Genomic DNA, 26082 nt, shown 5'->3' with positions numbered 1-26082 from the left:
CAGACCCCTATGGAGACTGGGGAGAGGGAGGAAAGGGTTTTATGTAACGCTTCCCGATCAAGGTCTTGGAGAAGCCTTTTGCCCTGGCAGCTTGTGCAAGCCAGAACGTGTGGGCTCTGAGCAAGGGCAGGCCAGGGCGGGGCGAGGTCGGGTAACGAGGGGGCGTGTCAGTGGGCGTTCCCGACCGACTTCTCCCCGCCCCTGGATGTAGCCCGGGAGCTCGCGCCAGGAGCTGAGGGGAGGGGAGGAGCGCGCAGTGGCGCGCCGCCTGGCGGGGCGGAAAGTTTTCCTGACGGAGTTTTGGCGGCGGCCGAGCGGGCCATGGACGCGCTGAAGTCCGCGGGGCGGGCACTGATCCGGAGCCCCAGCCTGGCCACGCAGAGCTGGGGGGGCGGCGGCCGTCACCGCAGTGAGTGTGTGTGCGTCCGCCGGGCCGGGCAGGGCCAGGGTCGGGCAGAGGCGCGCGGCCTCCCGGGGCGCCCGAGTCTGGCCAAGTTGGCGGGGATGTGGGGCCTGACCCGCGATCGCGTCCCGGCCCTGCGGGATCGGGGTCGCCCGGGGTCAGGTCTTGCTTCTGCTGCCCTCACCATCTGGGAGGAGGGCAGAGCCCGGGAGGAGACCGAGCTCGGGGTCCCCAGGTGCAGTTGGTGCGCGGAAGGGTGCGGGTGGGGAGGAGACCTTGGCGACCCCCGGCACCTCCCCAACCCGCTGCCCCGGGCAGCTAGGGAAGGCCGGAGGTCAGCGCCCCGCCCGGGGACGAGGGGTGGGCGCGGGTACTTGGGAAGATGCCTCATCCTCGTACCCCACGGGAGACCGCAGTGGCGGGCAGGAGCCCACTACCCCCCGCCCCTCGAAAGACGTGGTGGGAGGCGTCATCTAACTCCCAGGCCTCAGGTGTGAGCCCGAACGCACGTTCCTACTTGTTGGGAGCGGGCCGCCCTGGGCTGTCTCAGGTCGCACACCGAGCGATCTAGACCCTGCGACCTCTCCCCAAGCTGCGTCCAGGTGTTGAGTCTGGCGTTCAGGTTATTTTTGAAACCTGTTTTCTTTTGCGTCTTCCCCTGGGCTTCCGAAGTCCCTGAGAGCCTAGGCAAAAGGCAGACTCGCGGACTTATGGGAGCGGGTGAGCGCCCCCCCCCCCCGTCTCAGGTTACTCTCCAGGAGCCCATCACCTGGCACCTTCCCCTGAGGCCTGAGAAACCTAGCCTAGGAAGGCCTTCGGGTCACACAGGCCTTCCTGGCTGATACGGAGCCAAAGCACAGGACTCCTGCAAACCCTCACCCCTACCCGCCAACCACTAGGGCCACAGCCCCCCTCCCCCAACAGTACAGCCACCCCACCTCTAGTCCCTTCTTGTCTTCCAGGGCTCCACCAGGGGAGCCAGAGTTCCCTGGTCCCAGGAGCGCCAGCGTGTCTGGGCTGAGTGAGCCCGCCCTGCCCCTCCTCTTGCCCCAGTCTGCTGTTCCAGCTGTGGCTTCCTCCTAGCCCAGACTGGCATTGGGAACCCAGCTGGTGTCTGCTGGTTGGGGTGGGATCAGAGGCCTACTAGAGCCAGGCCAAGCACGCACCATCTCCCACACTCATTAACTCCCTTTAAACATTCGTGGGCTGCGACCAGGACTTCGGAGAGAATGACTGTCTCTCCCAGTGGAGGAACCCTGTTGTCTCCGGCGGAGAGAGGGTGGGTGGGGCAGGATGGGTGGGGCAGCCCCCCAGGGAAGTGATTGGAAGGGGAAGGAGCCCGGAAGAACCTCTAAATATGGGGAGGGGAAAGAGCGAGCCACTTTGGGTGTTGGGAAAGACTTTCTCTTGCCTGCACCAGTCTAGGGCAAGTCAGTTGTCCTTAATGATCCTGTTTCCTCACCTGTAAAGTGGGGAAGAACAATTCTTACATGGCTGGAGTGTTAAGAAGATTGTTGATAATAATGCTCCCTCCTCATTGGTGGTTTCCCTCCCCCATTCCCCTTCCTCCTGCTGTGTAGACCTTCAACTTGATTCTTACTATGGTGGACCAGGTTTTGAGGCCTGAGCCTGTGAAGACCTTGGAGAAAAGCAGAGGAGCCCCTCTGTCCCTCTCCTGGCTTCCAGAAGCCTTCTGTATCTTGAATGAACTATTCCAGTTTGTAGTTCTAAAGCACAGTTCTCCATCTGTAAGTTGCAAATAACTGTAGTAACTGCCTCAGACTTCTGTATGGGGGTTAAATCAGTGCATTTTACCAGACAGAGAAGACTTCAATAAATGGTGACTAGTGCATTTTTTTTTTAAATGAGACAGGGCCTTGCTTTTAATTTAGGCTGGCCTTGAACTTGTGGCAGTCCTCCTGCCTCAGCTTCCCAGTACTGGGACTGCAGGCATGTATCACCATGCCCTGGCTACTGCTTTTGTCACTGTGTTTTACAAAGTGTTTTTGCTCCTGTTACCTCTGCTCATGTGAGGTGACAAAATGAGATTCTTATCATCAGACCCATTTTAGAAGTAAAGGAACTGAGTTTGGGAAAGTGCGGTCATAGGCCTCAGATAGAGTTTCCAAGAGGTAGACCTCAGTTCCTGGCTGTGGGAGCTCTGACCAAGAGAACTGGGGCAGGCCCCAAACCAGCTTGGGCTGGTAGCATCTGAAGACACTGCGGCTGCATGCTAGAGGGAAGCCATGGGATGTGGGGGGTTGGGGGCTGGGGCAGCCTTGTTTGGGATTATGACCCAGCCAAGCAATGGGCCGAGCCCTCCAGATGTGAGGCCTGTGGTTGAGTTTTGAGGTAAAACTGACACAGTGGAATTAAGATTAGGCTTGACCCCTGCTGCCTGCAGTGATCTCGCCTCTCCAGTAAGATTAGCAGAGTCACTGCTTTATGTGTGGAGAAACTGAAGCCAGAGAAGGACTGCAGCTTGACTGAGGTCACAGAGCAAAGCCAGACTCCAGGCTTCTTTATGCTGAGCCTTAAGCCTCCTGTTTCTCAGTTGTCCTGACCTTGAAAGATGGTTCTCTCCCTCTCCCACGTAGAGTTTTTTCCGTCTTGAGAGCCATAAATATTTTATCTCAGTCCCTGGAGAAAGGGTTTTCCTTTCTTCCAGCTGCCTGGAAGGGTGGTTTGCCCTGGCCCTTTAAAACCCTTCTTTTCGCAGATACTGGGGTTGCTCCGACCCTTGGGCTCCTTGTGGTTATGTCAGTCTATTAGAACCCAAAGAAAAAGGATAAGGAAAAGGTACCAGTTCCAGTAAAACTAATTCATGGTGGGAGGTGGAGGAGGGATCTTTTAATTTACTTACAATGATATAGTATAAATATTATACATAAATAAACTGCCAGACCATAATACTTATTGAGCACTGACTAAATGTCAGGCACTGATATGGGTATTGGGGAATCTGGGAACTGAGTTGTGACTCAGTTTGGAGAAGGAGTCAAGAAAAAGGCCAAAGCTGCAGGTTAATAGTATGGTTAGGGATAGCAGGAACGCTGTGAAGAAAAGTAAAATGGGCCAGGGAACAGCTTCTTTAGATAAGAAGGTGTGTTTGGGTTCTTCTAGAAGTAGCCACTGAGACAGGGATCTGAGTGCAAATTATTTATTTGGGAAGAAGTCCCGGGAAATATTGTTAGGACAAATGAGAAGGGAAAAGAGTCCAAAAAAGCGGACATTATAAAGTGAATGACTACTGTGGGCTGCTGGAGCTTAATACCATGGGCGAACTCTGGGAGCCAGGGTAAATATGCTCCTCAGGGGTGCTCCCTTTGAGGACTGACTGGCAGTCCTGGCTGGAAGACTGCTGGGGATGGGAGGCCTTAATTCCCCAGTCTGTGTGGCATTGGTGACTCCAGCAGGCAGTGGCAGGGGCTGACAGTCAGTTGGCATGTGAGGAAGTGGTGCACCCAGGAGATGAGGCTGGTGTCCTGACAGCACCACCTCTCTAAGAAGGGGACTTGGAAGACTCAGGTGAATCCAAAGAGGAAGAACCTGGGAACCTGGGGACATTAACTGGAGGCTGAGCCTTTGTTCTCACAGGTCTAGTGGCTACGAGAGGAGATGAGGTTTGATTCAGAGGTTACCCACTGCCCACTGAGGGTCAGCTGCTCCTTTTAGGCAGAGGGCAGGGTGACCCCTTCCTTACATCAGAAAGCGGCTTGGTGGGCTGCAGGAATGGATATAGGAATTGAGTCCCAGTGCAGTCATTTATGAGCCATGGACCCACTCCTCTGAGCGCTTTATCTGTGAAATGGGAATGCCAACATATCCTTGACTCTTCTCAGAAAGTACTGTAAATGGTCTTGGATACATTAAAGCACTCTGCACTTGATCATTGGCAGTGACAGTAGCTCGAACTTAAGCTCTTCTCGGCATGGACCAGATGTGTGTATGGACATAGGAGCTTGTTTTATCCTGATGGCAGCCCTATGGGGTAGGTACGATTATTGTCCCCATTTTGTTTGTCTGTTAGTTTTTAGAGACAGTCTATGCTGGCCTCAAACGTTTTTTTTTTTTTTTTTGGTACCGGGGATTGAACTTGGGTCCTTCTGCTTTCGAGGCAAGCGCTGGAACCACTGAGCTAAATCCCTGGTCCCTGGCCTCAAACTTTTGATCCTCCTGGCTCAGTCTCCTGAGTGCTGGAATTACAGGCATGCACCACCATGCCCAGCTTATTTTCTCTGTCTCAAAGTGAGGAAACTGGAGCCCAGGGAGATTGAGTAACTGAACCCCCAGACCATCCAGAGCCCATTATTTTTTCTTACAGTATAAGTTGGTGCTTAGGAAACAGTAGGTGTTGTATAATTTGAAAAATTATTTTCTTTTGATAACAATCTCAAAAGCTTTCACTTCTGAAATTTGTCTAATACTTTTCACATCCAGAAGTTTCTGATGATGCTTCTGAAGACTGTCAAATAGATTGCAAACCAGAGAGGCAGCTGTTGCCATCAGGGCAGAGCTTGGGTCCATACCTGAGAGATTGTCACTCTGAGACTCCTAGGCTGTGGCCTGCCACACTGGGGAGCCCGGCTAGGGCCCTGCACAGAGGCTCCCTCAGCCTGTGGATTTTGCTGCAGCACTGATGTTCCAGATACCAGCCAGCTGGGTGCCCTGGGGTGGCAAAGGGACATAGGGCTTCCAGCCCTAACTCCTTGGTAGTTAGGAGGTACATGGTGATAGAAAGAAGTTAGACTGGGCTTATGGTCTGTCCCCAGTTAACTCCAGCAGTAGGTCATCTGTAAAATGGCAAAGTTGAAACAGCACAGTCATTACCCACCCTGAGGCTGAAAATAACTGGGACCGGAACAGGGCTCTGGACTCAGCCTTGTATTTGCTTGGGGCCTCTGGTTGCTACCCCTGAAGCCCAAGTCTCATTGGGAGGGAGATGTAGCCTCAATCCGTGAGCTGTAGTGCAGGCTGGCTGCATCCTGTGTGAGGTGGCTGGGTGATGAGCAGGACAGGATGGCAGGAAACCTCACGTGTCTGTCTGTCCTGAGGGGCCCCGTGCTGGTTTCTGAGGGGAAGTTGTAAGCACAATAGACCGCACACCTCAGTGAAGAGCAAGTCGTGCACAGGGGAGGAAGCTTCCCTCGAGGAAAGGAGCATCTTGGTGGGACCTGGGAACATTGATGACAGGGATGAGGGACAAGGGAGAAGCAGGACGAGACTGGACAACATTGTCCAGCAGGGGTGCTCCTTCCTCGTTCCACTTCCTGGGAGAGGCAGTCATAGATGGTAAGTCCATGGAGGGGAAGACACTGCGGGAGGCAGCTGCTTGGCTGTAGATGTCCAGCCTTGGGAGGAAAAAGAGATTCATACTCAAGAAAGGCGCCTATGATTGGCCTGATCCTCGCTGAGTACATTTCATTTCATTATCTCATAGCAGCCCAGAGATGTAGGGATTGTTGCCTTCCTCATTTTATAGATGAGAAAACTGAGACTTAAGGGAGATAATTAACTCAGAATAAGTCAGAACTTGGATGCTAGGATTAAGGCCCTTGCTCTTAACCCACTGGGCTGTACCTCCTCAGAGAAGGCTTCCTGGAAGAGCTGGTTTTATGGGGTTTTGATCAAGCAAAGGGAAGAAGAGTATTTGGGATAGAGTATTTGAGAAAAATCTCCAAAGTTGAAACTAAATGTTCCATTATGAGGAGGAAGTTTTTCAGAAGGAGCTTCTCAGCTGTGTGTGTGTGTGTGTGTGTGTGTGCACGCGTGTGTGTGTGTATGTGCGTGTGTGTGTGTGTTTTGAGAACGGAGGTAGGGGTCTCCAACAGTCACTGTGGGGATTGCCTGTAGTGGTGGACTGGGATCCTTTCTAACTTGTCGTATGACCTTGCACAGGTTGCATTCCTCTCTTGGCCTCAGTTGCATCATCTGTCAAATGAGGGATTGAGATAGAGGGTCTCTGAGGCTAATGAATACTTTTCAATCTACCAGTAAGCTGTAGAACTGGGGAAGGGTCAGGCCAGGGAAGGAAGAATGCAGAAAAATGCCAAGCATTTCAGAGGTCAAGGAGAACAGGGGAATGTTTTGACAGCAAAGAGATCACCAGTGACCTTGGCAGGCTTTGTTCCTTTGAAATGGAGGGAGAGGAAGTGGCTTTGGAAAAAGGCCAGGAAATGGCTGAGGCAGAGGAAATGGGAGAGTGGGGACATGAAAACTGGGGAAAGAAGGATGTTTGCTATAGGGCAGCAATGGATAATGAGATGAAGGAGGCCTCTGATTGATTAGTATGGTCTGCCCAAGGCCCTGTTAAGAAATAGAGAGAAATGGAGTTGAAATCACTTAGCAATGTCTGTCAAGGACACAGGCAATGGGCATGGCAGCACTCTGTTTTACCATCCTTGCCTAGATGGGTACCAGGTTGAAAGTGGTGGTCTGGGTATACTGGCTTGCTCTGAGGAAGCTTCAGGTATTTGGAAAACCCAATTCTAGATGGAAGACTGTACCACCAGCTCCCAGAAACTCTCCTTGACCTTTGGCTAGAATTAAGGTATTTTGCCTCAGGGTAAAGTAGCCTGCCACTAGTCAGGAGCTTGGATTTTAGAATCAGAGTGCTTTGAGCCTCAGTTTCATCTGTAACATGAGAATGAAAGAATAGCTATTTGCAAGGTAACTGTGAGTGTTTGAGGTGATAGTAGTAGCTAGTGTTTGTTGGATCTTTGTTACCTGGTAGCTCCGATTTGCCCCATCATGTTGCTATTATCTTGGCTTCTTTTCTTTTTTTTTTTTTATCTTGGTTTCTTTGAGAAAAGGGCCTATATCTGATTTGCTCTGGGGCCTCTCATGTGGTACTGGACTTGGGACACCTCAGGGACTTTCTGTATTTTGGAGAGTCAAATGGAATAGGGTTATTTATGGTGGATGGGACAGAGGATAGGGTCCCTTTGGGCTTTAGGGTCATCTCAGTGGGGTAAAGGCCTAGGTATGAAGGCTAAAGGCAGTGTCTTGTCCCTGAGCTGGGATGAGGTTGTCTAAGTCATTCTTTTATTCACCAAATACTGAGCACTAGCTGCGTACTAGGTTCTAGATGACCAGTCAGCAAGCCCATAGTTTCCTGTACGAAACCCCCAACCCCATGTGTGTGGTATGTGTGTGTGTCTCTGTCTCAGAGACTCAATGGATTGTGTGGCTCAGTGCAAATCCGGAGACTGGGTGTATAGGCCCCCCTGGCTGTGGAGGAAGGAGATAGAGGCCCTGGAACCTAAGGCTCTGTGACAGGAGCTAGGAGGGGCAGCAGGGGCCCAGAGTGGATAGGGGACCTAAAGGAATCCTCTGGGCCCTGGATTCCAACTCCTAACTGTGTAGAAACCCCAGAGCCAGGCTGAACTTTGGGGGGAAACCCAGGGCCTCAGCTGTGCTGGAGCCTGTGATTCCCACTTCTGTACTAGATTCCTGTAGCTTTTCCATCAGCGCTGGCACAAGACTTCCCCCAGCCTCCTCTCAGGGGTGGTCTAGGGCAGCTGGCCCTGCTCACGTCTTTGGTGGCCCTTGGCAGCTGGTCCCAGTCTGGATCCTCCTCTGTCCTTAACAGGACCACAGGTGAGCTGGCCAGCAGTTTTCTCATCTGTGGAATGGGTGCAGTCACAGTGAGTACCTTCTGCAGGTGCAGCAGTTGTAAGGGGTGATAAGGACAGCAGGCCCCATAGGGGGAGTATAGGCCATGTGTTTGTGCTACAACCAGGCCTGCATGGGTCTGGACCCCGTCCCTGCTGCTTCGCCATGTTGTTTCCCTCTGACAGGGTACATCTGGGATTCAGCTCCAAGGAGGGCCCCTAGGGGTGGTCAAGCCTCCATCGAGGGCCACACCTCCCTTCATGTCCCTCTGCCTCCTCAGTGCCCTCTCCTGTGTGAGGGTCTCTTCCCAGCTTCCCCTCCCGGTGAGCAGCTCTTCCCCATCTCCCAACCTTCCTCGTGGTAGTCATGGTCAGGAGTCCTCAGAGGACCTTCCCATCTATCCTGGTCTGTGCCATTGCTGCACCCAGAGGGACAGCATTTTTGGTCTCAAAGGGGACAGGGGACTTCCCTGAGATGGGCATGGAGAGCCAGAGCTCAGACTAACCCAGGGCTAGTGAGTCAATGTAGCATCCTTAGAGAAATCCTCTCCTTCCCCATTGACCCTTACCCCAGCCTCTCTCCTTTGGCTTTGCTTTTGCTTTGCTGGTCCCCTCCCACCAGCCAGTTGGTCTCTGGATGTGCAGGTGGACTAAACAGTGGAGGGTGGGTTCATGGCAACCGGTCAGGTGACTATAATTCTCTACTTGCTGCATGTGGCTTTTGTCTCATGCCTTTGCCCCTCTGAGCCTCAGTTTCCTGATCTGTGTAATGGGACAGTACCCACCTCACAGAGTCACAATAAGGATTCAGCAAGAAAATGGCATGATTTCCCCTGGGCAGTTGTTAGTATTGAAGTTCAGTTTGGGTTTGGAACTTGAAACATGGCCAGATCTCTGGCACTGGCCGGCTCCTGGGCTTGGTTATGTGCCCTGGCTTCCTTGGACTTGGATCTGTCTGCGGTGGGTGTGATACAAAGTCTATCTTATGGATTCTCCTGAGAATTAACAAGGACATTTTGTGTAAACCTTCTCACCCAGCACTTAGTGTGTTCTAAAAAACATTAGTATTAATACTAAAAACAAGGCCGGAGTTTTAGCTCAGTGGTTCCACCTCCTGCCTTGCAAGCGCAGGGTCCCAAGTTTGATCCCCGGTACCAAAAAAAAAAAGTAAAAACAATGATGGTGGACCCTGGGACCCTTTGCCAGGTTTTCCAAGGAGGTAGATTAGTGAGAATTGGCTGGGTCTGAGGGCCACCATGTCCCACCCTAGAGCTGCCAGAGAACTGGACAGACACCCGGGAGACACTGCTCGAGGGCATGCTCTTCACCCTCAAGTACCTGGGCATGACACTGGTGGAGCGGCCCAAGGGCGAGGAGCTATCAGCCGCTGCTGTCAAGAGGATCGTGGCCACGGTGAGTGCCCTGTCAGGAGAGGGTGGAAGCCACGGGCTTTGTTTCATCGAAGCCCCAGCTTGTCACCCCAGAGGGATATGACTGAGCCTGGCCCTGCCCTTGAGTCTCCCTGCGTCTGGTTCAGAGCTTTGGCGGAAGGGAATAGGGTCAGGGCCAGTGTCCTCCTCTCCAGCCATTATGGCCATGGCCATTCCAGCCTCATCTGCAGCCCAGGCTCCTTCCCTAAGTGTTAGTGACATACTGGCATTAGGGAGCCTGAGAAGATTGTTGTCACTCAGACACATTTCCAGTGGCATGCGGAACAGTGTAGCCCACCAGGGACCAGATTGCCCTGCTCCCCACTCTGAGTGAGCACAGGCCCATTAAATCTGCTTCCGGTGGTGGCCTTGACCCCAGGTTCAGGCCCCTGCGTGTGTGGTGGGTGGAGCAGTCCACAGAGGTGGAGTTGCACTGCTGGGTTGTGACAGCTCTCCCAGCTGTGTGTCCTTGGGCAAGTCCTTTAGCCTCTGAGTCCACTTCCATGAGGAGGAAGATGGGAGTGCACCTTCTGCCTGTGAGGGCCAGTGCTGGTGCTAGTGGACAGCAGCATTTGTCCCTGTTTTATTTCGAGAGGTGCTGGTCAGGTGTCCTTCCCATGCCACTTGCCAGTCCTCTGAGCTAAGCCTCACACAGGCCCTGTGTCTGGTGTGTGGAGTAGCTAGGTGTAGCCTAGGGGGTGGATTGCAAGAAAGGCAGGCTCCTCTTACCCCTTTCTTCCCCCAGGCCAAGGCCAGTGGGAAGAAACTACAGAAGGTGACTCTCAAGGTATCGCCACGAGGAATTATCCTGACTGATCACCTCACCAACCAGCTCATTGAGAATGTGTCCATTTACAGGTATGCCTGGCAGGGCGTGGTCCTCATCACTCAGACACTTGGCAGTACGTGGAGTGTCCTGTCTGAATCCAGGACACTTGATATCTGAGTGACCTTGGAGACTCAGTTTTCTCATCTGTAAAGTGGACTTGGGAGCAGGTCCTGCCTCACCATGCTAGTGCCCAGCACCCAGTTCACAGGGAGCACTTGGTGAGGTGGCACTTGCTGCTGTCCCCATCACCAGTTGTAACAGGCAGCTGAAGCCTGACAGAGCCTGAGCCCCCACCCCCCATCCCCGTGCTCCTGATGTATCTCCTGCATGCTGCTGAGTCACTGTAGGAACAGACAGCTGCAGAGTCACTGCCTCTTCCTTCCACTGTGAATGCAGCAGCCCAGCCCTAGACATCTGGCTGGGCATCCCAGGATGCCTCATGCAGGGTCCGGAGCCAGAGTATAGATGGTCTTGTCCAGTGGGCACCCTGGTCCTAGGGAGGCAGGTCTAGCTCTTGGAGCCCCAGGCTACCCCCACTTCTCTCTTTGCTAGTCAGTTATAGTGTTTCAGAACTGGAAGGGCCATCCCAGACCCATTTTATAGATAAAGAAGCTGAGGCCCAAAGAGGGAATGGCCTAACAGTGCATAGTGAGGTAGTGGCTGAACAGACATGGGCACCCAGGTGGGAGCTCTGCCAAGCAAGTCCCTTTCCCTAGGCAACTTTCCACTTGCTTTGTCCCCAGGGAGGTGGCTCAGCTTGAGCAGAAGCAGAAGCACAAGCTAGTAGTGGGGTTGGGGGTTGTGTATGTGTTGGGAGATAGTTTCAGAGTTTTGGGCTGTACCTTTCACTCATCTTTCTGAATCTACCTGCCTGCCTTTCACCAACATTTCCAAGTAACTGCTCTGCTGAGGTCTGTGCCAGATGAGGAATCTGACTCAACTCGTGCCCTCCTGGAGCTTCCTCTCTGGGAGGGGAGAGAGAGGAGGAAATAGGATATAGAGTATGTCCCAAGAGGGCAAAGAAGGAGGTAACCACCTGGGGAAACTTGGGACAAACTCCCAGGGGAGATGGGAGCTTACTTGCTGGGGCTTGAAGAATAGCAGAATCTGGCTGATTGGTGCCAAGGACCCAGGGTGTTTAGGCAACAGGCTGAATCCTCTGGGAGGAGAGGAGGCAGCTGGGGACATAGCACTCTACTCTCACTTGGGGTGTTCTGTGGTTATTCAAGTGATACAGTTGTAGTTGGGGCCACCCGGTGAGGAGTGAGTCCACTGAGCTGTTCCATCCTGGTCCACCAGCTCCTCCCCTGATGTTTGGAGATGGCGTGGAGGGATCATTGAGAGCATGAGAGACTGAGGGCTGGGGGAGCTGAGGTTGTGAATGAGCAGGGCAGGAGGTATTCCTACAGAGGGAATGGCCATGTCTCCCCTGAGCCCACTGGGACCGCTGCTTGGATCGCCTTCACACATTCCCAGCCCTGTGCTCCACCCTGGCCACAGTTCCAGGGGGACTTGCTCAGTGTCTCAGTCACCCTGGGAGAGACAGGCCTGGGTCTCCTCTGACATCTGGTCAGGGAGAGTCAGGGCAAAGAACAGCAGTGGACAGCGTGGTGTCCTGCTTCCCCTTCTAGCCAGTCAGCTCAGGCCCTTCAGGGGCAGAGGGCTGATGATTCTGGCTTCTGGAATCCCACCAGTGATTTCATGTCCCAGCTCTGCCACCGGCTCTATACTCCCAGATCTTTAGCCTCAGTTTCCTTGTCTGAAAAGTGGGGATAGTAATAGACCCCATCTCAGAGGGCAGCTGTGGGAATTAAATGAGGCAGTATGTAGAAATTTCTTGATACACTGACTGAGATGCAGTTAGGGTTCAGCTATTACTATTTTTGGGGGTGGCTCAGTATGGCATGGGAGGAAGAGGGAGAAGTGCCCTCCTCCAGTCTTTACCCCCAGACCCTTCTGCCTGGCTTGGATCCCTCTCCCATAGATGGCCCAGGATGTGAGGCTTGGAGGCCAAGGCCAGATCTACAGTCTCACTCCGGTGAACAGGGAACAACAGGCTCTCTGGAACCCAGAAGATGCCCTGTAGCACCTCTCAGATGTGATCAGGCCCCATGCCAGATGTGTTGACACTTGCCGCTTGCCTTTCAGGATCTCCTACTGCACAGCAGACAAGATGCATGACAAAGTGTTTGCATACATCGCCCAGAGCCAGCACAGTGAGAATCTCGAGTGCCATGCCTTCTTCTGCACCAAGCGGAAAATGGTCAGCAGGGAGGATGGGACTGCTCTCAGGGGCCTGTCTGATGTGGGAAGCAAGACCAAAAGTGGCAGTCACTCAAAAAGGATGAAAACCCTTGAGACTCTCAAGTGTGTACCGAAAGCTGAGGGGACAGAGTAGGGCTGCATCAGGCAGTCATCCAGCTGGACAGCCTGGCTGTATACAGTGACTAGCCCCTGTCCCGAGAAAGTGCTTGGGTCCCTTCCCCTCTGTAGAGTGATTTGTTGGCTATGAGAGGATTTTGGATCGCCTGCCATTAGTACAGTCTAGGGGGGAATAAGCTTTGTAGGTATTCATCCTTACAAATGGGAGACCAAAGTAACCCTGGGTGAAAGGCAAAGCCCAGAGTCCTCAGGAGATTAGACTTGCTGTGTGTATGAGTCAGCTTTCCTGTTTCTAGGATAAAAAATATCTGACACATGCACTGTTAAGGAGGAGAGGTTTATTTTGGCTAACAGTTTGAGAGGGTCCAGTCCATGGTCAGCTGCCTCCAAGGCAGGAACATCATGGCAGAAGGGCATGGTGGAACAAAGCTGTTTACTTCATAGTGGCTGTAAAGTAGGGCCTACAGAAAGAGCACCAGCGAGAGGTGTACCCTCCAAAGGCTGCCTCCCATGACCCATCTCTTCCAACTGGGCCCCAGCTCCTAACAGTACATTCAGCTGTGAATAGCAGCAGATGACTCCACTGATGACTATAGTGGCCCATGATTCAGTCACCACTTCAAGAGTCTCTTAATCCAGTGAAGTTGACAAGTAAGATTAACTGGAACAGAGAGACCCATGGCCATGTTTGATATCTTCTACAGACCCATTCCAGTGCTAGGCTCTAAGGCATTTTCCTGTTTAATCTTTACAACAACTGTGCAAAGTGGAAACTATTATGATCTCCATTGGCTTTCTTTAAAATCTTTTATTTATAATGAAACAGACCCCCAGAAAGCCAGCTGGCTTGCTGAAGGTGACACAGTCAGCATGAACAGTGAGTCTTTGAACCTATATTCCTCCCTCCTGCACAACAAGTTGCCAAGAGCTTCCTGTCGTTTTGGGGCCACTTCTTGACCACCTCTAGCTGGTTTGAGTGAATGAAAGACCTTGGGGGGTCTTGGGCATCTCACTTGAATTTGAGTGAGGGCAAGGAGCTGGAGTAGGTCAGCCTTTGGCATTGATGCTTTTGTTTCTGAGGCCCCTGAGATCTGAGCATCTTCCATTTAAGGAGGTTCTTGACATCTATTGATTCAATATCAGCATCTGTTAACCTCTGTTAATAGCTCAGAGCCAGGTCCCCCTGCCCAGAATTCTTGGAGACAATATCCTCTCCCTTTCCCAATCAAAGGACACATCAAGAACATTGGTGGATCCCAGGCTTCCTGCTTTAGATATTGTATAAGTTTCCTATGACTGCCAAAACAGATGATCATAAACTTAGTGGCTTAAAACAACACAAATGTATTCTCTTACAGTTCTGGGGGTCAGAAGTCTAGAATAGGTCATCGGGGTTATGTTTCTCCTGGAGGCTCCAGGGGAGCACCATTTCTTCACCTTCCCTGCCTTCTAGAGACACCTGCATTCCACCTGCTCCTAGTTCATCCCTCCATCCTCCATCTTCAGAGCCAGCGGAGTAGCATCTGCCAGTCTTGCTGATGTCAAATTGCCATTTCTCTTTCTGACTTGATCCCTCTCAAAGCCCCTGTGATGACATTGGGCCTGCTGAGTAATCGAGGATAATCTCCCCACCTCAAGATTATTCTTAACTTAATTCCATCTGCAAAACTCTTTTGCCATGGAGGGTGACATTCACAGGTTCTAGGGATTCAGGGCCATGAGTCAGCCTACTGCAGGTATTGCAGAAGGGGGACTATAGGAAGAGCCAGACCAGATCACAGTAATGTGCTGTGTGGCCTTGGATAAGATCATGCCCTTCTTTGGTCTGCTTGCCTATCAGCAGAATGACATCCAGAATTATTCCCAAGAGCCCCTGTTTCTTTTGCCCACCTTGTTTCTTTGCTGCAGATTTGGTGTCACTGGCCATTCAGCCAGGGTCTTGTGATGTCCCAAGGCCCTGAGCTGCAGTGTCTTTTCCCCTGAAAACCTTGTTCTCACAGTTGGTAACCCTTGGAGTTGTCTTCTATGAGGACAAGGACTTAAGAATATAAGCTCATCGTGTCCTCATTGTTTTCTCTTCCTCCCTACTGGTGAGCAAGTGCTTGGCAGGGCAGAGTGGCTGGCACCCTGCTATTCCTGCGGTGTGGGTCTGGGTGGAGGGTGTTCCCAGATGCAGTGATTTCCTCTCGATGGGGGTTCTGGGAGTAAGAGAAAGAGGGAGCTGGGCCAGAGGATCTTAGACAGGCTTATGTGAAATCAGCCTGCCCCCAGGATAGAGGGCAATTGCCAAGGAAGACAGAGCCCAGCAATGCTTGGCCACTGGCAGCTGACCCCTGTTGGGCAGAGGGCAGGGCTCCTGCTGCACACCCAGAAGAGTCTTCATGTCTCAGCACATCCTGTCTGGGGTCAGGGCTGACTGACTAGACTGTGGCTTGTCCATCTCGCTTCTTTGTGCCACTCAGCCTCCCCCGTGCAGGGAACCCTGGGAGATTCTCTCTGAGAGACAGCCCAGCCCAGGGTGGTATCAGTCCACCCAGACCTTAGCTCAGCCCAAGCTGGCAGCGTGACGGTCTCATGGCCTGCCCTCGTTGGGACACGGACATTTTCTGGACTCTGCAGGATTTCTGAGGGGAAAGCAGAGGGGAGATGGGCACCTTGGGCTCTGCACTGATCAGCTGGCAGCTGCCTCCGTGGACACATGGTGTCACTTGACCTGGGCTAAGCCCTACACTGGGCATGAGGACCCAGGGTACACAGACAAGTCTGTGGGAATCCAGGGTCCTGGCTCTGGGTTAGGTCATTGTACCTCACTGGAGGTCAGGAGGGGCCCCAGAGACAGAGGCTTGGAAGGATGAGTAGTGAGTAGGGGTTGGCCAGGCTGAGAGGAGGTGCATGACAGGTAGCGCTCACCAGTGTGGGAATTACAAGTGCAAGGCACAACATGGGGGGCTGTTGAGGACTCTTGGCTGGTGGATAGCAAGGCAGAGACAGCCTGTAGCAGGCTTTGAGTGGGATGGTGACCCGGCCATCACTCCTGCATCTCCATCCTGCACCTCCTCACGGGTGCCTGAGTGAGCAAGGAGCTTGAAGAAGGGAGGGGCTCCTTCCAGCCAAGGAAGGCATAGCCCAGTGCAGGGGCAGCACAGCCACCCAGGCCTCCCCTCTCTGTTCCTGTTGTGCATAGTCAAAAGTTTCCCTACAAGGAAACCTTTCCATCTGCCTAGGAGGGAGGCCTTTAAGGGCACTTCAGCCTCTGGGCCAGAAAGTAGAGTTGGAGGAACTCAGGGTTGGCGCACAGGTGCAGGGCTTGGATACCCCCGTTCCACCTTGCATGAGGGGTGGGGCCGTGCCCTCAAGTGGCTGGCCACATTCCTGGGTTAATCCTCAGGAATTTATACTTCTGGGAATCAGGGCTGCTAGGGGCACAGGGCCAATTTGGTCTGATTTAGCCCCTTTTGAGGGGATAAGTCTGGTTATTGGGAACAAAAGGGCAAAACATGGAAAAGTGGACTGAGTGGAAATTAGTCAAGGTGACAGACAGAGGTACAACCAGAGACATGCAGGGGAGGGCTGGGTGCTGGCCTGGGCAGTAGGAAGGCTTCCAAAGCCGACCCAGCAGTTCTTCCCTCTGATGTTGCTGTGGCTTCTTGCAGCCGCCCAGAAGTGGCCCCTTCCCCATTCCCATCCCCATCCCCCAGTCCCTGTCCAGCCTGGGCCTTCAGCCACCTGCACACATCCACATCTCCAGTTATATTTGGCTTAACTTATAGATTGGAACATCAGGGCAAAGGGGCAGGAATGTATGCAAATCAACTGGCAGATTTATGCAAAAACAGTATAAGCTTGTGTCCCGAGGTTTCCAAGAATAATGGTGTTTCCATATCCCTGCCACACTGGGTGACCAGCCCTTGCTTGGGTATAGAGTGATCTGACTCGGGCTGGTAATTAGTCCATATTTTTAGTTCATGGGCAATTCTCAATGGTAACTGGGTCTATTAAACTTGATTCAGACGTGACAGCTTAAATTGTAAACAGCTGTGAAGAGTTTCATACTTAATTACCATATTTAAATTTTGCCATAGAGCACCCATACTTCTATCAAAAATGTAAATGACGGAGACATTCAAATGAGATTTTATACTTTGTGAAGTTTAATTGGCACGGATCACTCAGCTTGTTTAGGGATTTTATTATTTTTTTTTTTTTTTTTAAGAATTTTTGAAGACAGTGGCCACAGATTCATTTCTCAATTAAATTGAGTTGTCTGGTACAAGGGAGGGAATGGGGCCGAGGCTGGTTAGGTCTGAACCTTTGCATTTGAGGGTCTAACATTTTGCTCTTACCCAGGGCTTTCTTTTTTTTTTGGTACAGGCAGTCAAACTCAGGACCTTGCACTTGCAAGGCAGGCAGCGGAACCACTGAGCTAAATCCCCAGCAACCCAGGGCTCTCAGAAGGAAGCTCAGTGGTGTTGCTGGCATCAGTTATAGCTTCGAGCTCTGGAGCTTCCACTCCCAGTGCTGAGCTAATTAACCCGTTCTGAACTGGAGTCACAGAGAGCAGGGTGTGGAGATGAATGTGGGCTGGAGGTCTGGGCTGGCAGGAGGCCTCAGAAGCCCTGCCCCTTGGTCAGATACAATTCAGCCAGCATTGTTGTCACCACTGAGGAGCTTGTATACTGTGGGGCAGCGGTGGTAGGGAGCAAGCAGACACAGACACAGACATGTGAGCTAGAGCCACTCATTTGCATGATGCCAGAGGGGGACAAGTGGTGACGTTTGAGAGGATTTGAAGGAGTGGATGGGGGGGGAGGGCAGAGCAAAGGCCAGTACCCTCATATGCAGGTTGGTTACAACACTGAATAATTTTGATCCCTAACACTCATTGACATCTTGCTCCTGCTCAGGAAATTTACCAGCTGCCTCCTCTCTTGCTGGGATCCAGTTATCAGTTATCCCTCTAACCCTGTATATCTGTAACCTCCTCTGGCTGGGCTTATTCAAGGAGCGGCTGGGCCCTTCTAGCCCTGGCTTTTTTCTCTTCTCCAATTCAAAGGGCTCAGGTAGTGTGTGAAGTCCTCAGGTAACTAGGGAGGGCTTCTCTGATGTAGTGAGCCTCAGTCAGTTGATTCAGGAAAGCCCGAAGTGGAGGTGAATAGCCACTGGGGGGATGAATGAGGGTGGGAATTTACCTTGGCCAGAGGCTCAAGTGGCTCTCCAGGACTGGGCTTCAAGTTAAGCCCCAGGCTGCTTTGGTGACGTGGCAGGGGCCAGCCCTTCCTCCTCCAAGCCTGGGGTTGACCCCTCGGAGCTGGAGCGAGGAAATTGGAGCCCTGCCCTGGCCTCCCCAGCTCTCCAGTTCAGACTTGCTCTTCCCTGGCTGAAACACACCCCTCCCACCCCCACTTCCTGTTTTTCAGGCGCAGGCTGTCACCCTCACTGTGGCCCAGGCCTTCAAAGTTGCCTTTGAGTTCTGGCAGGCAGCCAAGGAAGGTGAGTCTTTATCAACATCAGGGTGAGGTGGGGGCTGGGGAGACAGATAAAGCCCAGAGTCAGACCTGCACTGACTCCCAGTTTTACCCTGTACCTAGCTTGTGTCCTCTCACCTGAGTCTCAGTTTCTCCGTCTGCAAAAAGTACATCTGCTATCTCTTTCCCTCAGGGTATTTGTGAGGCTTAAGCAACATCCGAAGAGTGTCCTTCCTCCCTCTGGAGACCTAGCAGTTTCCCTGAGGTTGAGTCTACCCCTGGCCAATGATCACTGGGGACAAAGTGCTGGGATCTGGGGCTCTGATGCATTGTGCCTTGATCCCACAGAGAAAGAAAAGAGGGAGAAAGCCAGCCAAGAGGGAAGTGACACGCTGGGGACCCACCATGACAAAACACCTTCATTGAAAAGCTGTGAGTCTCGGGCAGAATTGGGGGGCTTCAGCTGCAGGGCCCTCTCTCCTGGGCTGGGGTAAACTTTTAGTGTTTTATCAAATCAGTGATACACATTCATTATAGATAAATTCGATAGGAAAAAATTAACTTGTTTTCCATCTCTGTGTCCACATATATAAATACTGTGTATGTATATATCCTGCTGTGTGCCCTCTGAAAAAGTTGACAACTGTTATAAAAATTAGTCTCAGCCATCAGAGAGGGACAGATTCTCTCCTTGTAGGCAGCTGACCAGGGCTGACAGCAAGTGTCAGGTGGGGCTCTGGCTGGTCTGGTGACAGGCCTGGACAAGGCCACATCTGAAGAGGGTGTCAGAAACTGGACAGCCCAAGGGCCACTCAGATGGGGTCAGGAGATGAGGCCAGGAAAGAAGTGGCCAAGCTCCCACTGATGCCTCTGCCTGGACCTCCTCACAGTGGTCACCACTGGGAACCTGCTGGACTTGGAAGAGACCACCAAAGCCCCACTGTCCACAGTCAGTGCTAACACTAATAATGTGGATGAAGCACTGCGGCCTCAAGCCTTGAGCAGCAGCAGTGTCATCTGGGTGAGTGGCCCTGTGCCCTGGGGACTCCACGGGATCCAGTGAGCCTCAGCCAGATCTGTGGATGAGCCTAAGGCAGCTCCTGGGTCCAGGCCCTGGCACCATGACTTGGGGCCTCTGGGAGGAACAGACCCAGCCCAGCTGCACCCAGGCTCAGGTTAGGGAAAGAACAATGTCCCCTTTGAACCCTGGGCTGTGTCCCCAGCAGTCCCGGCTCCCAGCACAGCTGTCTCCTCACAATGCCCAGCCTCTTGGCCTGAGCATCCACAGCTCTGCCCACCACAGGACCAGCCAAAGGCTCCTTTGTTCTTGGCAGGGCAGAGTTTGTGCCTGACACCCCTCCCTGGTTAGTAGGCTGAATGAGGAGCCCAGGACTGGGCTCCTGTCAGCCTGATGCTTGACTCCCTGTGACCCAGGGCAAGCCCCCTTCACCTCTCTGGGCCTCAGCTTTTTCATCCCCTCACTGAGGACCATGACATCTGCCCACAAATCTCCCAGAGGAATCTGAACTCTTTTAATTTTAATTTTTGACTTAGAAATAATTTGTGACTATGTTACAAAAATAGTGCAAGAGTCTGTGACAGTGATCAGAATTGGGAAGTGAGCACTGATATGACCTGTTATATAGTCTATAGAGCTTACCTCTCCCCAGTTGTCCTTCCCTGTCCTTTGTCTGGTTCAGGGTCTACTACAGATTGCATGGTCACTAGTCATATCTCTTTAATTTTTAAAAATCCAGAACATTGAGGGACTTTAGTAGCTGTCAGGTCCCTCCGGCTGTTGGGGGCAACCTGGGTGTCCCAAAGTGTGTCCTCTGTTGTGAGGACTTCACCCTTGCTGCTTGCCCAATGGCGCTGGGAGGCGGAGGAGGGACCTCACCCAGTGCTTTTCCACTGAGGCTCCTGCCATCAGTCATCTACATGAACTTAGGCTTTGAGCTTGGCTTTGGAAGGGGATGAAAGGCAGCCTCCTTCTCTAGCCTTTGCCTTTTGGAGTTTGAAAGCCGTAGAAATCATCAGGTCCCACATTTTATAGGAGGAAAAGCTGAGTCTTAAGTAGAAGCCATGATTTGTTCCAGGTCCCACAGGTAGCTGGTGACAGGGCTGGGAACTGAACTCGCCAGCCCTTTCTCCTGTCCCTGCCTCAGCTTTGGGTCCCTGGGCTGAAAGGCTGTAGCTGTAGTGAAGTGGAAGCCCTGCCAATGCTAGTATCTCTGAGTGCCTCCCTACACCCCTGTGTCGAGCCCTGTAGGTCACCCAGGGCAGGACAGACCCCTGAGATGAGCGAAGGATCCTGCTCAGAGCTCTTACCTCCTGTTTTGTTTCCCCAAGGAGCTGGACGATGGCCTGGATGAAGCATTTTCTAGGTAATGTTGGCTGCTTACCTAGGGTTGGCCCTGCCTGCCCTTTCCTTCCAAGGACTCTGCCATGCCTGAGTATGAGTCCCTCTGATCATCTTCCCTCCAGATCAAGAATCCCACCTCTACTCAAATACCTCCTGGGACAGGGAGCTCACTGCCCAGGGAGGGAACCCCTTCCAGGGTGGCCAGATGTATTAGAAAGCTCTTATTACTAAGCCAAAACTTCTCGGTGGCTGCTCTGCCACAACTGAGCTGTGCTAAACACACAGCAGCTCAAGGTTATTTTTTCTTCCTACACTGGAGGCAGCCTCCACTTGCTAGCTTTTTGCCGGCTTTGTCCCCTCCCCTCTGCACAGCTTGCCTTTATGCAGGGTCAGGGAGAAGGCAGTGCTTGATTAAGCCCCTTGAGTGCTGCATAGAGAAGGATGGCAGGCTCCTGAGCAGGGATTTTGGTAGAGCCCCATGGCGGTGGTGGTTCCCCATTTTCCCAGAAGCCATCCCTGTAGTCCTGGCTGCCTTCAGCTTGAGGACACACTGCCAAGAAGTCTGTGATCAAGGAGCGGCCTAGGCAGCTGGCTCAGGGTCCTGTGCTCTGGTCCCTAGTTACTCAGGTGCCCCTTTCCCCTTTGGGACTCAAAGCAGCTCCCTGCAGCCCTCCCCCTTCTGGGCTGTCACTTAGGGTTGGGGGTCTGTCGAGTGGAACAGAGGCAGGGACTTCGCTTTGTCCTCTTGCCTCTCCCCATCTTCCCTGCTTCCCTGCCTCACAACACCTCCTATTGTGAAGAAAAGCTTTTATTTGCTTTTCTCAGATTATTTGAGTATCATGTGCCTTTTATTAACAATTTCAGAAGTCAGCAAAGCATTAGACAGAAAATAACAGCATGTTATAGTCCCACAGCCCAGACTCCGCTTAATTCATGCTGGTCCTGTACATTGACACTATGTGGGACCCATCAGCTCATAGTCTTTGCCTTCAGCCCATGTGTCAGAAGCCCCTCTCCAGCTGTTACAAATTCCCACAAATACCTCCCGAGGATGTGGGCCATCATTCACATAGCTCACCCTATTCTTGCAGACATTTGTGTTGCCTCCTTTTTGGGTTACTGTTCTGAGTAGCACACTGTTGAACAGAGGTACAGCTAAGCAGTCCCCTTGTGATTGACCAGTTCCCACCCATGGCCAGCACTCACTGCCTTCCCACTGCTGCCCTCTTCCCTCTTCTCTGGGCAGCTCCTGCCCTGATTGAGCTCAGTGTGAGTGTCCTGGCTTTTCTGGGGATGAGGGTGGGGGCGATGGTAATCCCACTGCCTGGCCCACAGTTTAGACCCTCTAGGGAAGCCTGTTGTTCAGAGGCTGCACCTCCCCTGGTTGCTGGAACATTCTCCTTTGCCCCATGTCCTGCCCCCTCTCTCTTCTGGCCCTGGTATTGGCTGGGCTGCGCTGACTTCTCAGGCCCCACCAGCTCTGTACCTAGGCTCACCCTTCTCTGCCTTCCAGGCTGGCACAGTCGAGGACGAACCCCCAGGTCCTGGACACAGGACTGTCACCACAGGACATCCATTATGCCCAGTGCCTCTCTCCTGTCGACTGGAACAAGCCCGACACCAGTGGCACTGACCAGGATGACCTCTTCGGCTTCTGAGGGCCTGGGGCCAGCAGGATACAACCAGCCCTGACACATGACCACCGAAAGCCACCTGTGGTGGGGGAACCAGCTCCAAGCCCTTTCAGCCACCCCTTCCAGCCCACAGCAACGTCAGCCTGCAGATCAAAGCTGCAGCCAGTCAAGCAAGGGGAAGGAGAGAGATTTTTTTTAACCTCCTCTTTCTCTGAACTGAAAGAAGCTTTGAATATTTATTTAGTGACTCTTGGTCTGTGCTTGGAAGCCAGTTTTCCATCACACACATAAGGGGTGCAGTGCTGTGATTGGCCTTGTGCTCTTTCTCTTCTTGAGCCAGCTCTGCTCTCTGTGTGTCAGGACAGTGACCAAAGCATTTCTTGTCCCTCCTCCTTTCTAAGAACCCGGATTTCCCCAAGGACATCCCCACTCCTTATGGAAAGCAGCCAGAACTCGTCATCTTCTGAGCTCAGGAGGAGCCTGCCACCTCTGGCTAGGCCTGGGTCCTCAGGCTTGCCTTCCTCAGGGTCCAGCAGGCCTGGGATCAATCCCTGGCCTTGGAGCTCTCAGGAGGCAACCCTTCACCAAAGATAACACATAGCTTGGCACTTTAAAGCTTACAGCAGATGTAGCCCCAGGGGCTCCTCCGTGGTGCTGAACTGAGTAGAGCTTTCTTTCTGCCCTTCCTTCTTGAAGGGGCCCCACCTGTGCTGCGGCCCAGTGTGACGGGCTGCCCATGACTTCCAGAGTCTGATTAACCCCCTCCCTCCTCATACTTCCTGGGATGATGTATGAAAACTAGCACCTAGGTTCATGTAGGACTATTTTGCAGCCATTTCACAGATGAAGAAACTGAGACCACACACATGGAAAGGGTGGAGTCAAGTAGAACCCAGACCTGATGCCAAAGCTGCTTTCTCTGCTGCCACCTCTCACAACTCACACCTCTTTTTTTCTAGCTTTGTTGTCCTCCCAGGAACCAAAAATCCCCAGCTATTTTCTGACCAAAATGTGTTTCATAACAAACCATCTGGTGCCTTTCCACACAGAACTGGCACAAGACTCTGTGCCCTGCTGGCTTTCTCACTGTCGATTTCCATGAAGATGCAAGTTTTTGAAGTCTGCTAAATCCAAGGGTGAAACAAAATCCAACTCCATAAGCATCACGCTGTTCTCTTTCCTGACACTGCAGCCCGGTCAGGACATCCTAGCAGCAAGCTGTCTTTAGAATCTCTCTTTTCTTCCTCCCCACTTGGCCCTTGGGCTCTGGCATCCTGAAACCCAGCCAAGCCTGGAGCATCTTTCCCATCCCGAGGTGCCTCCCAGCAGCCTGGCTTGTCAGGGCAGGTTTCTGCATCCCCAGGAAACACAGGCATTTCTTAGAAGCTGCGTCTCTAACTGAGGCCCTGTATCAGAATAGGCCTGGAGGAGGGGCTCATAGGACCTTCATCAGAAGGAAGGTGACTTCCTTTCCCTATCCAGCGTCCATGCCCCTGCATCCCCTCAGACTGGTTTCAGCCTCTGTGGTTGTTGGGGCAGCAGGGTTGAGGCAGCTCACAGGCTGCCCTTGGCACAAGGCACCCGTGGGCCTTCTGTGTTGTACTGGCCACACTGTGGCCATCGTTGGTCCCTTGTTGACAGCTGTCTGTGCTTCCCGAGTGTCGACAGCCAAAGTCTTGTGCATTGCTTTGTGACGCTGTAAAAGGAGGCTAATGAGGGAAAAAAACAAATAATAAATGTTCTCTTTTTGAAATACAAGCAGCACTTAGAATGCTGGAGTGACCAGAGTGCAACAGCCAGCAGCTCCTGCCCTTTGTCAATGGAAGTGACCACAGACCTGGGTGGGCAAAACACCAAGAAGCAGTATCCCGGTGCATCCAGAGCAGGGATAATGGTCTCGGAGTCCCCTGTTCACCCCACAGATGGGCCTACGTATGATGAGGTCACCTTTGGACAACTAACAGTCCAGCAGTGATCCAGTGTGTCAACACAGATGAGGTCTCTGAAAGCGGGGGCCAGGGGTCTCGGGCCCCTGAAATGTGTATAAGATTTGTGTGTGTCCATATGGGCCTTTTTCCCATTGAGGGTGTCATTTTCATAACATTCTCAGATGATCCATGACATTTATTCACTTGTTAGATTTACTCTGTGCTGCAGGCGGGAGTGTCTCATGACTTGGGAGACCCGAGGCCCAGTCCTGGCTCTGCTGTGTAGGGACTCTGACCCCGGATCAGTCACTTCTTTCCTTGAGCCTTGCTTGGTTTTGCCTTCTGTGAACAAGGTACAACATTCTTTCTCTTCCTGCCTCCCTGGGTTCACATTTGGGAGAATGTGTACTCACAGGCTCAAAGGTTACCTGAGAGCAAAAGAGAATTGGGACCATGTTGTTTAAGAAAATCAGAATCAATGACAGTGGCTATATTAACCAAGTACTTCCTGCATCCCAAGAGCTCCCGACCTAGCTCACAGTGGCCACACTGAGCCCAGATCCTGTCAGTTCCCCTAGTCCCAAGGGCTCTGGGCTCAAAAAGGAAGGCAGTTGTGTCCTGAGTGCTTGGTGGGGCCACTGCCCAGTCATACTGTGACCCTCACCTGCCACATCCTGGCCTTTAAAGAGATGTCTGTGGTCGAGCTGCCGTCAGCCTCCTGTTCATCTGCGTAGTGACCACCATGCAAGACTGCTCCTCAGGTCTCCCTGGCTGCTGTCCAGGGACTCTTCAGTCCCCTGGCCATGCCGCAGCCTTGGGCATCCTCTCTTTATCTCTTTACACCAATGATATTTCAAATGTCCAGAACCCAGAGGCAGAGCTCTCTGATGTCAATTGTTGGGTAGACTCCCTGTGAATTCTGAGTGGATCACAGAAGCCTAAGAAATTCTCTCCTTTCTTCTTTACCCCATAATCTGAAAAGACACCCAACAAATTCATCTTTCGGTTTAAATTTGGCCAGTGTCTTTAGTCTCCGGATGTCTCAAATTATGAATCCTGAGCACCCGCCGTCTGCTCTTTCATGCATAACGAATGGAGCAGGAAGAACAAAGTTGCCTTTCAGATTTGATGTGACCTTCAGCTTCTCTCAGTAGATGTTGGATCTTCAGGGGAAATCATCCCAATTAAATCTCCCTGAGGGCTTGTGACAAGCCTAGTTTGGTAATCAGGGTGAGTTCCACGGCTGGGGTGCTGCCTTGGGCCTGGGCTTCACCCATCTTTCCTCCACCTATCCCCGCATGTGAATCAGCAGGTGGCCTTAGGAAGTGACCTTTGACCCCATCAGTCCTTTATGGCCAACATCAGTGTTACCAATCCTTGCAGCTTTGCCACAAGGTAGGTGGTCCTGGCCCCAATTTAGGAGTGGGGCAACTGAGAGTTGGGGGAGATAAAGTCTCATAGCCAGTCAGAATTGGTCCTGGGATTTTGACCCCAATCTATCTGGCCCCAGAGCTCATTTATGCTGTACTGTGCTTCTCTTCATAGAGCAAAGGACACCCAAGCCAAGATCCTCCTGCCCTGCTGTGCTTGCACCAAACCCAGCAGTGAGCAGCTTGGAACTTGGGAACAGCCGGCCGTGGCTTCTTCACAGAAAGTCAGGGCAGGGACCAACTTCACAGACCCACCACAACAGAACCTTCCTCAGGTGGCTGCCCTTCGGGGCCACTTCTCTGGACATGCCCAGGTTAAACTCAGGGCCAAGGCTGCATCTCATCACATCGGGCACCCATTGCTGCCAGCAGTGTCATCCAGCTTGCCAGTGTGGCCCCAGCATGAGCCTGATGTCCCTCAGCAGTAAGGCTTCCTCTGGCAGTGGAGGTGAATGCCAGCCCCAGAGAGGGAGGGAGGAGGGAGCACACCTCTGAACACCCGAAGCAGTCACACAGCCCATTTAAGCTCCCTCAGCAACATGCTAGTGGTGATGTTAGTCCATTGTAAAAAAAATGACGCTGAGGGCCACAGGTTATACAACCTAA

At 52.4% G+C, this 26082-nt stretch overlaps 1 protein-coding gene and 1 long non-coding RNA gene across 3 annotated transcripts; one reads left to right on the top strand and one right to left on the bottom strand.

The window, feature by feature from the left end:
- Window positions 1-220: 220 nt before the first annotated feature.
- On the top strand, window positions 221-23876 carry Ldlrap1 (low density lipoprotein receptor adaptor protein 1). 2 transcript variants are annotated; one of them, XM_004850612.4, is made up of 9 exons: window positions 221-409; window positions 9287-9429; window positions 10192-10304; window positions 12424-12538; window positions 18075-18147; window positions 18471-18554; window positions 19013-19143; window positions 20475-20506; window positions 21998-23876. In XM_004850612.4, exons 1-9 carry the CDS (start codon window positions 322-324, stop codon window positions 22140-22142), a joined length of 924 nt encoding a protein of 307 aa, XP_004850669.1. In that variant the 5' UTR covers window positions 221-321; the 3' UTR covers window positions 22143-23876. The 2 variants fall into 2 exon arrangements, with proteins under 2 accessions (XP_004850669.1, XP_004850668.1); XM_004850611.4 differs by having other exon boundaries at window positions 222-409; window positions 20472-20506.
- Window positions 23562-25691, bottom strand: LOC147827248 (uncharacterized). The gene is made up of 2 exons (XR_015452781.1): window positions 24711-25691; window positions 23562-24474 (listed from the first exon to the last, which is right to left on the bottom strand). It is a non-coding gene; the product is annotated as an uncharacterized LOC147827248 (long non-coding RNA).
- Between the last annotated feature and the right edge of the window lie 391 nt (window positions 25692-26082).

Source organism: Heterocephalus glaber, unplaced genomic scaffold (assembly GCF_053883595.1).
Source record: "Heterocephalus glaber isolate CG9 unplaced genomic scaffold, H.glaber_assembly_v1.0 deba00001452, whole genome shotgun sequence".
NCBI lineage: Eukaryota > Metazoa > Chordata > Mammalia > Rodentia > Bathyergidae > Heterocephalus > Heterocephalus glaber.
This window is presented reverse-complemented; position numbering and strand designations above follow the sequence as displayed.